We start from the raw sequence: 13,925 nt of genomic DNA, 5'->3' as shown, positions 1-13,925 counted from the left end.
GGCGCGACCCTGTTGTATAAGAACGAGAGCAACGCTCAACACGAAGTCGCCATCAACAACGCCAGCAGTCAACTATTTAATGACAGGCGGCGACGTTTCGGTTCACGGGTCCTCCTTCAAGGCGATGTTGTTCCAGCATTGCATTACAGTGTTCGTGACGAGTGTGCCGATTTTACACCTTTGACAACACAACATTGTCTAGAGTATTATTATTTTATGTAGTGCCTAAACATTACAGTGTAGACATTACAGTTCTGTGTACTGCATTGAAATGTAGTATATGCTGTTGCGTATACTGCACGTGTGTGTGTGTGTTATCAGGCCAATTGCTTGTAATACTGCATATGCACATCTGTAAACATCGCCACTAGGGAGACAAAGGCGGCCGGGCGTGGTGTGGTTCTGACCTCACCACCCCCCTCGTGTACCATACAGACTTTAATAGATGCTCGCTCCAACACCACTTGACCCTAACACTCTGTCAAAGGCTACACAGGGGATATTTGTCTGGTTTTTGTTGTTGTTGCACATGTCACGGCAGCCTTTGTTTTGTCGATCCACTGCTGGATGAAGGCCTCTCCCCACGCCATGTGAGTCTTGAGGGTAATGCGGTTTTAAACTTCACCACGCTGGTCGTTCATTGGAAGCATAGACGTGGGCGCAGAGTACGGTACAACAATGGATTTTGCCACACTGCTGACCACCACATCTGAGGCGACGTGCAACGTTGCACCCAACGTTGGGGCAACGTTAGAATGTTTACCGGGATATGTAACGGGCAGTGATTGTGAACACATTCGCTTTGGTGTAGAGTATTAATACGAAACGAGCTTGTTTGCCCGTCCAAGGACGGGTGTATATTGCAGTAAATCTGAAATATGTAATAGAAAAATTGTTTAAGCTCATGATTATTAATGAGGGGGGTAGTTGCCCCATGTGGAGTGACGTTACCCGCTAATGGTTATTGGGGAGTGGTGCGGCATGTGGAGTGACGTCACCCGCTCATGATTATTAAATGTGTAAAAAAAAATGTTTGGCTGATTCTATATCTGTAATAATATACGACTGATAAATTTATCTTTATATTCGCACATGTTCACGAATGAAATCGACGAGAAACAAATATCCACACGCTGTTTCCCCCCGCCCCCACCGGCACATTACGCGCATCGAGCGGGGCACATTGTTCCATTCTTACACCTCGGACCATTGTCACGTGTGCCGACCTCTGACCCATCGGGACAATAGCTGACCCATTATGCCAACAGCGAGCACCCGTAGCGACGACGGTAATTATAGAAGAGTGGATTTTGCTCCATTAGCGGGGAAAAACGACGCAGTAAGGTAGAGGCGGGGAGGGGGCTGTTGGTGAGCCACACGGATTGTGTAACAGCAGACACTGTGACCTATATAAGATTCTAAATAAAAATCCGCGTGCTCGTATCTCCACTCCCGCTCGCTGCCAAGGGCCCGCACCTTCGGGACGCGGTCACCGCCAGCGCAGGGGTCGGGGAACTTCCTGAGCCACCTCTTCGGCATCCTCTTCAGGGACCCTCCTCGCGGTCGTCCACGACGAGCGGGGCGGCCTCTGACGATGAGGCGATGACGACGGCGGCGACGGTGGCGGTGATGGGCGGGGGAGGGGGAGGAGTACGTGAGGAGGATGGAGGTGCGATGGCCGGACCTGCAGGTAAGAACGCCCGGTGGCACGAGGTAAAGGCGCGGCCCTAAAAGTGCTCGCTCGCGCCACTGCTGGCGAAAGGAGGCCTCCTCTCGAGGGACCGCTTGAAGCCCCCCCTTGGCAGGGAATTTGCTCTGCTCCTTCCGCTCGGATCAGACGTGAGTGCCCCCACTTTACTCGGTTACGTGCGAGCTATCGATCGGCTAACTGTGGCAAACCCGATTACACTGCTGGGACAGAGGCAGTGGGGCAGGGGGAACAAAACCTCCACCAATGGTTTAACTGCCGCGCCGGGAGGTGGAATCGAACCAGCAACCTTTGAATCGCGCGTCCAGTGCGCTGCCAACCATTGCACCGCAGCAGCCACCCACACCAGTATAGAAAACTTCCACACACACGCGTGCACGAACCACACAGTTTCACACGTACGCTTTACATGTTTCGTGAGTTCAACTGAGTCGCAGACGTCGTTGCTTTTAGAGGCAACACATTTATTTGTAACACCGTAACACGAAGCGGTAACTGCCCCTTTACCAGATACAACCTAGGGCGGTGACCACCCAGCTAGCTACGCTATACAGAGGAGTTACTGCTACGAAGGGTCGGACCCTCACTCGGGTCTCCGACCACGTGGTTCCTCGTAGGACGAAGAGCTTCCCGCTTGCAGAACGAAGAGACCCCGGTCCCTCTCAGGGACCCGCCTATATCCCTCTCCGGTCGGGGCCGCTCCGCCCTCGGCCCCGCCCGCCTTCTCGAACATTCTCGTTCCCTCTCCAACCTTCTCAAGAGCTCTCCCCGGACACGTGATCACCCACTCGTCCCCCCTCCTGGGGCCCCCTGTGTGGACAGTCCCGATCACGTGTCTACGGGGTCAACCAGAGTGCCATGGCCCGGGGCAACCCTGCCCCTGGGCTCACACTCACTCCCTCCCCCTCGGGGGAGTCCCCACCACACGCTGTGCGTGGTGCCCGCACTATCCCAGTGCTTGCCAAGCCCCGCTAGGGCTGGTACTACACACAGCCACCCACACGGTGCTGTCCACGATGTAGGAACATCGAATGGCCACGACCCTTTCGGGCCGGCACCATACAGTGACATCTCAGATCTCACTACACATGTACGTACGCACAAGCGCACGCCATATAAATACAAAAACGCATACCCACATAGTTTCACAACCTGTATTAACTACCCACCTTCCCATCACCGCAGCACGCCCCCGTCCAATTCTAACCCCCACTTACTCTGACCCCTCACACCTGTACGGCCATGCCACCCCGGCCTGCTCCATCTCCGCCAATTAACCCAACCTCCCCCCCCCCTTCCCCGCAGTGCCGAATTCGCCTGAGGATGAATGCTGCGCCTCTCCCGCCGCTTCGGGAAGCAGTGACGCCGCGTTACCCCCGTCAGCTTCCTGCGAGTCTCGCTCCGTGTCCCAAGCGCAAGAGCAGCACCAACAGAACCAGCAGAACCAGCAGCAGAGGTGCGGAGGACGGGTTCGATCCCGGGCGCCACCGGGAATGCCCAAGCTCGTGATTCCGCACGGCGCTGCTGCCGTTGCCGCTGCTCTCTCGTTCGGCCCCCACGGGGTCGGGGGGGGCGCCGGCGGGGGAGGTGGGGAGGCGGCGGCGGGGGGCTACCCCCCCGAGATCACGGTGACCCCGCCGACCCCGACGATGCTGTCGCCACGGTGCAGCGTCTCCCAGGAGACCAAGCAGAGGCTCAAGGTGCGGGGGCGGCGCGTGTGTGAGCGTGTGTGAGCGTGTCTTTGTGGGGAGTACCGCTCGCTCACAGCACATTTGTCTTTGTGGGGAGCGGTAGTATCACGGTTAGCGCTACGCTGCGCTATGAACCCGGCCACCCGAGTTCGATTCCTGCTCACGGCCAATACAAGCGGCGATTATTTGAAGCGGTCATGGGCCTCCCCTTGGTCAACTCAGCCTCAAATGAGTACCTGGTGCGGTGTGTAGTAAACATCGCCACTGGGGAAACAAAGGTGGCCGGGCGTGGTGTTGGCTACCCACCTCCTTGTGTGCCACGCCGGCCTTCATAGGTTCCAACAGCACTTGCCCCAACAGTCTGTTCAGGCTATACGGGGGATCTGTCTTTTGTGTGTGCGTGTGTGTACGCGTGCATATTTGGGTGGAGTGGTGGTGCAGTGGTTTGCGCACTGCACTTTCATCCCGGCGACCTGATATCCCAGCCCGCCGCTAATATCAGAATGTGATTGATTGGCACCAACTGGTCCGGCCATGTGGGACTTTGTGCAGCAGCTGTGGGAACTGGCAGAGGGTAGGAAGCGTTTGGCAAGGCATGGTGGCGTTGACGGCCTTGGCCAGGATGCCATCTTGACCTTGACCTTGTCGTGTTGCCACAGAGCGCCATCCTGTCATCACAGTCGGCGGCCACCGTGCGGCGGGAAACGCTGAGCCAGCCGGCGCTCGAGCCGCCCGACACCTCCAGCCTCGAGTCGTCCTTCGAGAGCGAGTCGGACACGGACGACGAGCTGATGGACATCTAGGAGCTCCATCGTGTTCCGCGTCTCGCTGAGTTCGTGGTTTGCCCCCCCCCACCCCGACCCGTTGTTGGTGGTGGCGGTGGGAGAGAGACGTTGGAGCGATTTCGCCAAAAATCGGACAAGGCGGAGGAACGTTTTTCCACGTTAATGGTGCATGAATTAGGTCACGCCATACACACAACGGGAAACACGTTTAGACGCCTGTGGCATTACCAACCTGGAGCAGTTGTGACTTCCATCTCGTGTCCCCCCTTCTGAATGATTTTTCTTGAAATATATACAATCGGTATATTGTGACTTTAACCGGGGAGTTGATGTGGAAGGTTATGAGTTTGAACCTTAGGGCTCGACTATCTTCAACCCTCTGGTGTAACAGCAATCCCTCCGAGTGTTAACAGTTGGTGGGAAGATGACAGAGTGATTATCCTGTGGATAGACTGGTTCCCGCCAAAGGAAAACACTTGGCGCAGGGCTAGCCAAGAGAGTCGACGACCGGCCAAAGCGTGCTTGGAACAGGAAAAGCTTTGATGTGACGCGACTTTTGATGGTTAACACAAAGAGCTCCCCGTGTGTACTGTTTTGTAATCAGCCATACATTTGTGTACACATATCGGTGCTTTTCGTTGGCAGTATTTTCTAGGGGGAAGGCAGGAGTACAACAAGACAAAAAAAACACGCCTCGTGACGTGTGGCATGTAGGCTGCTTAAGCCATGACCTCGCTTCCCAAGCTCAAGCCGACCACCCGTCCAGTGGCTCCTCCCAAGTTGAGAGTCCCGTTACTGGGCCTTGAGAGGGGAGCGCTGTACGATAGCGAATAACAAACGTGCCTCTTTTCCACTGCACAAACGAGCCGTGGCGGGCGGTGGCGGACCGTGCTGGGCCGTGCCGAACCTCCCCCGCCGATGCTCGGCTGGCCCGAACCGTGCCGCTAACGTCACACGCACGGCGAATTAGTGGACGCCCGTGTAGGTGACCCGAGTACGTTGTGTTCTCGGGTGTACTGAACGCACGCAATGCACAAGTTGAGTTGCATGTAGACGACATGGTTGACACTGTCCTCACAGGTGTACTCACCAACATCGCATGCAATGATCAGGTAGATGACGCGGCGATGCCGTGTCGAGTTATGCCGACCGGCGTTATGCAGAAATGAACGAATCGATTAAATTTCCCCCCCCCCACTTGGCTCCAGAGACTTTCATCGACGTCTCGCGAGGCTGGTGAATCAGTCTGGTTCTGGCTCGGCTCGGCAAATAACCCGTGCTGCGAGAGCCCTGTGCTGGTGCGGTTCGGGTGTGCTAGTGGGAAAGTGGCGAGATGAGAAAGGTAAATCGCCTGTTTGTGATTCTGAAAGTTACGAACGTCAGTAACGTTGTCGACAGTGTTTTTGTCCGTGTTAAAAAAAAAATGTTTTACGTAACTCGAGAAGAATGTTTACCGTCGCGAAATTAGTTACGCGCCTTCCACCATACCTGGTGTCTGGGCTGGGAGTGATGTGGAAAAATATTAATATAACATTTGTATTCGTTGTCATTGTTGGGGGTGGGTTTGTTTTTGACAAGTAACGGTGGGACGCACTGCTTTGCACGTCGATAACGGTGTAAAGTTCTCCAGCGTTCGTCCTCGTCGTTAATAACCGAGTCGCGTGTTATGTCAAACTGCCATTTTTCTATCCTACAAATGCCACCGTTTATGAGCACGTCGCGTCTCTTTTGACAGTTTGATGCGGCTGCAGGATTTTGCCTTTTGAACACAAATTGCTGGAGAGCGCGCAGTAATAGCTTTCCCCCCTCGCCCACGTGTTTTCGGATTGTTGTGCCGCGTGTGGTTCGGCACGGTGACGTCCCCGACGTTCCATCGTCAAACGCGCCGAGAGCTTCTTCGGCAGCGAACGTCGCACGTGGTATGACCGGAAATCACGCCGCGGGGTTGCACGGCACAGCGACAACAGCGAAAACGCACGCGGTAGCAAGCAGTATTGTATATTTGTGCGAGAGGGGTGCGCCGAGGAGCACGATGCTGTCGCGGGAGTTGAGGAGTTCCACTCGTCTGCCCCCTGTGATCCTGAGGGGTTTTGCATGACGGATCGCTGTAGACCCCCCTTCCCCCCCATCACAGGCGTCCCCGACTGATGAAGATGATTATATATTTTTTTGTCATTATACCAGTGGATTTACTGCAAACTGGTATAAATTCAATAAGAATGTAAATGACGGGTGGGGGGGGGGGGGGAATGCACATTATATCATATGTAAAGGTGAATGTACAAGGGAAATGTATTGGAAAAACACAGCTGTAGACATTGTTTGGCTTATTTGCTGCATACCCCGGACCATACACTCTAGTTAAAACATATGGCACTTAATGTTTGCATAATGGAGTTTCTAGCTTAATTTGGTCAGTATGTTGCCATTTATGTTAATTGGGCAGTTTTGTAAACTGGGAAGCAGTAGTTTTATCCAACATGTTAATCAAACCCTTTAACTCCAGGGCCTCCATGTCACTAACATGTGAATTGAGCTATTCAGCTCCACCAGTGTTTAAATGAACATACTTATTAACTTCTGGTACGAGATTTGTGCCTCCCTTTGTTCTCTGGGCCCCCGGGGGGGGGGTGAGGAGGGGGGACGGACGCCACGCTGGCGTCATACCCACGTGACAATGCCTCTACGGATACATCGCGGTGGGTGACTTACAAGGAAAATGCGTTTCAAGTTGTTAAGCGGATTTTATTTTTTTATTCCAGACTTCGATGTAGTTGGGTGATTAATTTTTCGCACAACAGCAATGGTAGAAAAATAAGAGACAACTGCATCAATCAATAAACGACAAGCACAATCCATGAAATGCCACTGGGTGACAGGAATCAAAGGGAAACGGCCACCACTCGATCATAAGGAAGGAAACCACAAGGGTGGGAAAGGATTGCTGTGCTGGGGTAGGCTGGGCGGTAGCGAAGGTGATGATGTTCAGGCGAATGTTGATCCGTTCCAGCCTACGTTCGCGGGATCCTGGTTGTGGAAGGCTATGTACATCCTGGGACGAGGGCAGAGGAGGAGTTTGAGTCACAAGTGGACATCGCAAAACATTTGATGGGTCTTGAAGACGGTGGTGAAATGTGTATCATTCGAAACTGAGTTGCCTTTAAAATATTAAAAGTATTGTATTATCAAGTTATAATTGCGTACGTTTGTTTCTTTTTATAATATATTGAGGTCTCCAATACACTTGAATGTTTTAAACTCAAATTACACGTTTAGTTCAGTTTTTTTCTCCACGAAGTTAGGCAGCTTAAGCCGTATGAACTGCCTTTAACCGAATCACCCAGAAAGGACCTGATCTTATCATACCTCAGGAGTTCAGCAGGTTTGATCCTCTCCTGTATTTAGGATGGGAGACCACCATGCAGATTGACAGGCTGCTGCTGTGGGGGTCATTTTATCGGTGCTCTACTATACATCGCCGTTTACCAAGCCGGCACTGACCAGCATGGTGAAATATGGTCAAATAACACCACGGTCCACATAGCGTGGTGAGGTCCTCATCCAGCAGTGGATTGATAAAGGGATGTACATTGTTCATAATAATAGTCGGCTTAGTAGATCACGATTATGGTAGTGGATATCGTACACGCATTTTTATAGAATGAAAGTGTATATTGAAGATGACCATCGATGAATGGATGATAGTGGGCATGGTAATCAAATTATATATATGATAGTTAATAATGAACATTGTGGATGATGATCGAGTTTGTACGGTAGGTGACAATGATGACGATGCCATCACGCGCGTAACCCCCACCTGTCCTTGGGTATGCCCAGGTGGGTGTTCATGGCCTCCGACAGCAGCGCCGAATACTTCTTGTTCTCAGCGGGGGAGATCTTGCCGATGCTGGAGAGATGAGCCAGGGCGCAAGGCTCCTTGGTGCCTCCGAAGCTCATCAGCTGTCCCGGCACCACGTGCACCGCCACGTACTGAGGCGGTGGAGAGGGGAGGGCGAGGCGAAGGGGCAGGGGGCCATTTGATGGCGCAGTAAGGGCAAGCCAGAGACAAAACATGGCAGTGTTAAGCGGGCATAGGAAAATACAATTTTAGCAGAACGTGTTTGCGGGCAAGGTAGAGTTGGTCGGAAATATTGGGCGCAAGGCGGTATCACACAGGGCCATGGCAATATGACGGTGCAGTAAGATAGGTCAGAGCGAAGCAGGGTCAGAGCAGGGCAAGGTAGAATGACAGCACGGCAAGATAAAGAAGGAGAAGCTGGGGCAGGAAAGGGCAAGGCAGTCGGAGCCGAGGCAAGGAGCGGTCGGGCAGTACCAGCAGCGTCACACGAGCGTGGGTCAGGCAGGGGGTGCCTTGGCCCCCCCTAGTGGCCAAAGCTACGAGTTGGGTGGGGGGGAGCCTTGACAATCATCATGATATGTTTTCAACAACAGTGTAAAATAACTTATTTAAAACGTGGTTCAAATTAATGTTCAGGAAAATGCTTTCGCATACAACTCTGGCATATTAATTTCATTAGATACGCGTCAATTATATTGCAAAGAGGTAACTACGGGGCTGTAGTGGGTCCTAGACCGTGAGCGTAACGACGGCGTGATTACGGCAAGAGGAGCCCGCGATCTATAACAGCCTCGGGGTGTGCGACCGTGCGAGACGAATACAAATATTGGGGCCCCACCTGACCGATTTTGGGACTCCCTGAGCTGACAATGTCGTGACTAGGCCACTGGGCAGTACGAGATTTGCTAATACCACGGTGGCAGTCACCGTGATCAATGGTGATGATGATTGGGCTGAGCCCCCGTAGCACAACCCAGGACGGATCACCCAGCTTATTTGTTCAGAACGCAACGAAAGCGGTCACCTCTCGTCGGTTAAGAGTCGGAGGAGGGAGTTGAATAATTAGAAAATAATATAGTCATATATATTTTAAAAAGGATAAACTCCAAGGCTGTCCCAAGTAAATTCAGGGGTGGTTTCTCAAGTGGGGAGGTGGTACTAGTCAATGGTCATTGTTATCAGTTTAAATCGTATCGCGACCAATATCCATAATAGGTTTTTTTGGGTTAGATCGCGTAAATGTGTGTCGTTAAACCCGCCCACCACCCGACACAGCCAATTAGTGAGGTTTGTCACGTAAACAGAATATTCCAATTCGTTACTAGTACAGTGAAGACTTTCACGGCCCTGGATGCGTGAGACTCTCTCGGCCCTGAATTCGTGATGACTCTCACGGCCCTGAATTTGTGATGACTCTCGCGACCTGAATTCGTGGACTCTCACGGCCCTGGATGGGTGAAACTCTCTCGCGACCTGAATTCGTGAAGATTCTCACGGCCCTGAATTCGTGAGGACTCTCACGGCCCTGAATTCGTGAGGACTCTCACGGCCCTGGATGCGTGAGACTCTCTCGGCCCTGAATTCGTGATGACTCTCACGGCCCTGGAAGCGTGACGACTCTCACGGCCCTGAAATCGTGAGGATTCTCAAACTCCCCGTTACGTGATGACTATTCTCACGGGTCCTGAACGCGTGAGGTCCCACTGCAACGACAAGTGAAACTCCATCATCAGCCACCGCCAACCACCACCACCACATCATCATCATCGTCCTCCTCTATCTACCCCCACCCCACCCCGGGCGCGACGCAAGGCCATCACCTGCACGGGTTTGCCGAGCGCCTTGGCGACGAGAGCCGTCACCTCGTCGTGGACCGAGGCCGAGACGCGGTCGGCGCTCACGTTCGTGTGAATCACGAAGGTCGGCATCGCGTTTTGCTTTGCAGTCTTCTGTCGGGTAAGGGGTGGCCGCTAATATTACTGCGGACCGTGGCCAAGTGAGCGGTGCGGCCGTGACGGTGACGAGTCACGTGAGCGCTTGGGGCGTGGGGGAGGCAGCGGGCGGTGACGGCATCGGTGACGTTATCACCGACGACGACGACACTGTGCGGCCTTCTTGCTTGAGGGAAGTCAATTATAATAAAAAATTAAAGTTAATTATATCACGGGACACTTTTTGTTGTTGTTATTGTTGTTGCCAATGTGAGATTATGGAAAAAACGTGAGTTGTGTTTTTAATGTTTGAGCGCCAAATGGATACTCTTTTTGCAGTGCATCGGGTTGTTGCATTAACCCCCAACACACCGCGCTTACGGTGAACATGCAAAGACAAACATTTAGATGTGATAGTTTTGATATTGTACTTTATATGCATTGTCTTTTAAACTGAGCGACCTACACCAAAGACACTGCCTACATGTTATTATTAAAGCATGTTTTTGCCGCAGTACGGTGTGGTTAATGTAGTACTTTATTCGTTGCAAAAGGTATCTATTCGGTGTTTGAACACCTATTTTATTGCTAGAAAGGGTAGAACACATTTTTCAAACGGTGTTGTTACGTGCAGATAACTCTTGCTTATCCTACCTTATTGGTGAACTTACACGATACATACGTCACAAAACATTTAATTTGTATACAAATATAAATTTAACGTGGAGAGCGATATGAAGGAGACTGTGTTTATATTGTGTTGTTTTAAGGGACGTTCCTTTGTTACGAGTTGTACTGACTGAGATTAAAACCTTAAGAGCCAAATCTTTTGCGTTCATTCGCAAAGGAGCGGACGCCTGTTTTGCGAAACCAGCATCCACCACTTACGCATTTTAAATTGATATCGAGAAGGGTCATCGCGTGAAACGTTGCCAACAATATATTTATCACACCCCCCCCCCACACCCTTACAAATGGCCACAGTGCTATTTATCAAATGTTTGTTGACCTTAACGCGCTGTCGACAAACACTTTTGTTTGGGGAATTTATCAACGAGAGGGCCTCAGGAGCTTCTTGACCCCCTCCTAGCATGGCGGACGAGTTGCGCGCGCGATTACGTCACGGGGCCTTCGTCTCCACGGCAACGAAGCCTGCGGCTGAGTAAGGGGAGTTTTTTTTTCTCCTCTCCCGCCAAATTTGGTGCACGAGGGTTTAAAAGCACGTGACGAGCGTGCTGGGCCAATGGCGCGATTGCAATTCTCCGAGGGGAGGAGGTGGGGGTGGCGCGAGATTCATTTTGTTTGGTGCCTGCAGGGAGGGGGGGGAAAAAGCGCGGGAAATGACACGGGGCGGCACCGTTGCAGAATGGGGAGGCTCACGCGACTGACATTGATGGTTTAACACGAACGTTCAAGGGGCCGTCCATAAATGACGTCACGCGGATTTGGACGTTTTTTGACCCCCCCCCCTCGTCACACGGCGTCACAAAAAGTCAGACCCCCCCTTAAATATGACGTCACAAAGCTCTGCCCCCCCGCCCCAAAAAAACATAAAACATGCTTTAAAATATTGTCATTGTAGTACGTATTTAATGTGGCGCTGTAGGAGAAAACATTTATGAAAAAGTCGATTTAATTAAGTAGAACGTGTTGTCTATATTTAAAGTTGCGCATTTTGATGTGACGTCACATTTCTCACCCCCCCCCCCTCACACATCGTCACAAATGTCTGACCCCCCCCCCCCCTAGGTGCGTGACGTCATTATGGACGGCCCCAAAGAGATTTAAAAAAATAATAAACAAAACGGGCGATATAGATACAATGAAGAACGATAAAACCCAATAATTACATTCACATGTACAGCATAGGTAAACATCTTATAAAACTACAGGGGTGGTAACAACAGTGCCTCTGAACAATAAGAATATATATTTTTTACCCTTTCTGGTAATAAAAGCGGTGTTAAGATGTGCAAACACCAAATGGATACATTTTGTAAGGAATGAAGTTCTGCATTAACCAGACAGTGCTTGTGAACATGCAAACAAACATGCTCTGAATTTTTACTTAAAACATTCGTGACTGCAGGAATTCATAATATTTGGTTCTTTCGGTAAAGTCACGTAGATATAAAAAGAATATTAAAAAATAAAGTGAAAAAATAATAAAAATTATAAAATACACAAATGTAGACTAGCCTGGTTCTTAACCTGGGTGAGTGTACTGGCAGTCTATAATGTAGACTGTAGCCTGGTTCTTAATTGGAGTGAGTTTACTGGCAGTCTATAATGTAGACTGTAGCCTGGTTCTTAATTGGAGTGAATTTACTGGCAGTCTATAATGTAGACTGTAGCCTGGTTATTAATTGGAGTGAGTTTACTGGCAGTCTATAATGTAGACTGTAGCCTGGTTCTTAATTGGAGTGAGTGTACTGGCAATCTATAATGTAGACTGTAGCCTGGTTAAGTTGGGTGAGTGCGCTGGTAGTCTATAATGTAGACTGTAGCCTGGTTCTTAATTGGAGTGAGTGTACTGGCAATCTATAATGTAGACTGTAGTCTGGTTCTTAATTGGAGTGAGTGTACTGGCAATCTATAATGTAGACTGTAGCCTGGTTCTTAACCTGGGTGAGTGTACTGGCAATCTATAATGTAGACTGTAGCCTGGTTCTTAATTGGAGTGAGTTTACTGGCAGTCTATAATGTAGACTGTAGCCTGGTTCTTAATTGGAGTGAGCGTAATGGCAGTCTATAATGTAGACTGTAGCCTGGTTCTTAACCTCGGTGAGCGTACTGGCAGTCTATAATGTAGACTGTAGCCTGGTTATTAACCTGAGTGAGCGTACTGACAGTCTATAATGTATACTGTAGCCTGGTTCTTAATTGGAGTGAGTGTACTGGCAGTCTATAATGTAGACTGTAACCTGGTTCTTAATTGGAGTGAGTGTACTGGCAGGCTATAATGTAGACTGTAGCCTGGTTCCTAACCTGGGTGAGTGTACTGGTAGTCTGTAATGTAGACTGTAGCCTGGTTCTTAATTGGAGTGAGCGTACTGGTAGTCTATAATGTAGACTGTAGCCTGGTTCTTAACCTGAGTGAGTGTACTGGCAGTCTATAACGTAGACTGTAGCCTGTTCTTAATTGGAGTGAGTGTACTGGCAGTCTATAATGTAGACTGTAGCCTGGTTCTTAACCTGAGTGAGTCTACTGGCAGTCTATAACGTAGACTGTAGCCTGTTCTTAATTGGAGTGAGTGTACTGGCAGTCTATAATGTAGACTTTAGCCTGGTTCTTAACCTGAGTGAGTGTACTGGCAGTCTATAATGTAGACTGTAGCCTGTTCTTAATTGGAGTGAGTGTACTGGCAGTCTATAATGTAGGCTTATTCTTGGTTCTTTCAGCAATAAAAAAGTAAGAAATTCATGGGGTTTTTTTATTTAAAATTTTAATAACTTTCTTTTGTATTCTTATTTTCTATCTACGTGACTTTACACAAAGAACCAAATAATATAAACATACTCTGATATTATTTCGCCATTGTCTCTGAAGAAGTCTGCTGTCTGGTGTAGGTCAATCAGTTTCAAAGACTGCCTTTATATTAGCAGAAAATGTTTTCATGGTCACCACAAGTACTGTTTGTGGTCAATGCAGTACTTTATTTCTTGCAAAAGGTTTCTATTTGGTGTTGAACATCTTAACCACCTCCTATTGTATTGCCAGAAAGGGTAAAAACCTATTCTTGTTTTTCATACTTTGATTATGGCAACATCAAAAAAGGTCCCATAATAATGGTGCCAAGATAAAGGGCCGTCCATAAATGACGTCACGCGATTTTGGACGATTTTTTACCCCCCCTCCCTCGTCACACGGTGTCACAAAAAGTCAGACCCCCCCTCAAATATGACGTCACAAAGCTCTGCCCCCCCCCCAAATAAAACATGCTTCAA

The 13,925-nt window shown here is 49.9% G+C and overlaps 2 protein-coding genes across 6 annotated transcripts in view; one reads left to right on the top strand and one right to left on the bottom strand.

Moving 5' to 3' along the window:
* The window catches only part of CABIN1 (calcineurin binding protein 1), a 41,205-nt gene extending 33,825 nt beyond the window's left edge, over positions 1 to 7,380 (top strand). For all 5 annotated transcript variants that reach the window (XM_076062567.1, XM_076062569.1, XM_032947512.2 and 2 more), the window contains 3 exons: positions 1,468 to 1,690; positions 3,014 to 3,408; positions 4,059 to 7,380. In XM_076062567.1, the coding sequence (XP_075918682.1) occupies positions 1,468 to 1,690; positions 3,014 to 3,408; positions 4,059 to 4,202 (762 nt within the window). In that variant the 3' untranslated portion in view covers positions 4,203 to 7,380. The remainder of the gene's footprint in view (positions 1 to 1,467; positions 1,691 to 3,013; positions 3,409 to 4,058) is intronic.
* Positions 6,909 to 10,089, bottom strand: MIF (macrophage migration inhibitory factor). Its single transcript, XM_032947357.2, has 3 exons — positions 9,867 to 10,089; positions 8,005 to 8,177; positions 6,909 to 7,236 (listed from the first exon to the last, which is right to left on the bottom strand). The coding sequence occupies exons 1-3, from the start codon at positions 9,972 to 9,974 to the stop codon at positions 7,170 to 7,172; spliced, it is 348 nt and encodes a 115-aa protein (XP_032803248.1). The 5' UTR covers positions 9,975 to 10,089; the 3' UTR covers positions 6,909 to 7,169.
* Positions 10,090 to 13,925: the final 3,836 nt, after the last annotated feature.

Source organism: Petromyzon marinus, chromosome 5 (genome assembly GCF_048934315.1).
Source record: "Petromyzon marinus isolate PM22_M1 ecotype Great Lakes invasive population chromosome 5, UKy_Petmar_22M1.pri1.0, whole genome shotgun sequence".
In the NCBI taxonomy this organism is placed as follows: Eukaryota; Metazoa; Chordata; class Hyperoartia; order Petromyzontiformes; family Petromyzontidae; genus Petromyzon; species Petromyzon marinus.
The sequence above is the reverse complement of the archived record's forward strand: the minus strand, read 5'-3'. Positions and strand labels throughout refer to the sequence as shown.

Excerpts from the sequence above, each read along its gene's own strand:
- MIF (XM_032947357.2), bottom strand. The coding sequence starts at position 9,974 with ATGCCGACCTTCGTGATTCACACGAACGTGAGCGCCGACCGCGTCTCG. Across the intron at positions 8,178-9,866 it reads CGCTCGGCAAACCCGTGCAG|TACGTGGCGGTGCACGTGGT; the intron begins GTGATGGCCTTG and ends CCACCGCCTCAG. Across the intron at positions 7,237-8,004 it reads CTGGGCATACCCAAGGACAG|GATGTACATAGCCTTCCACA; the intron begins GTGGGGGTTACG and ends CCCTCGTCCCAG.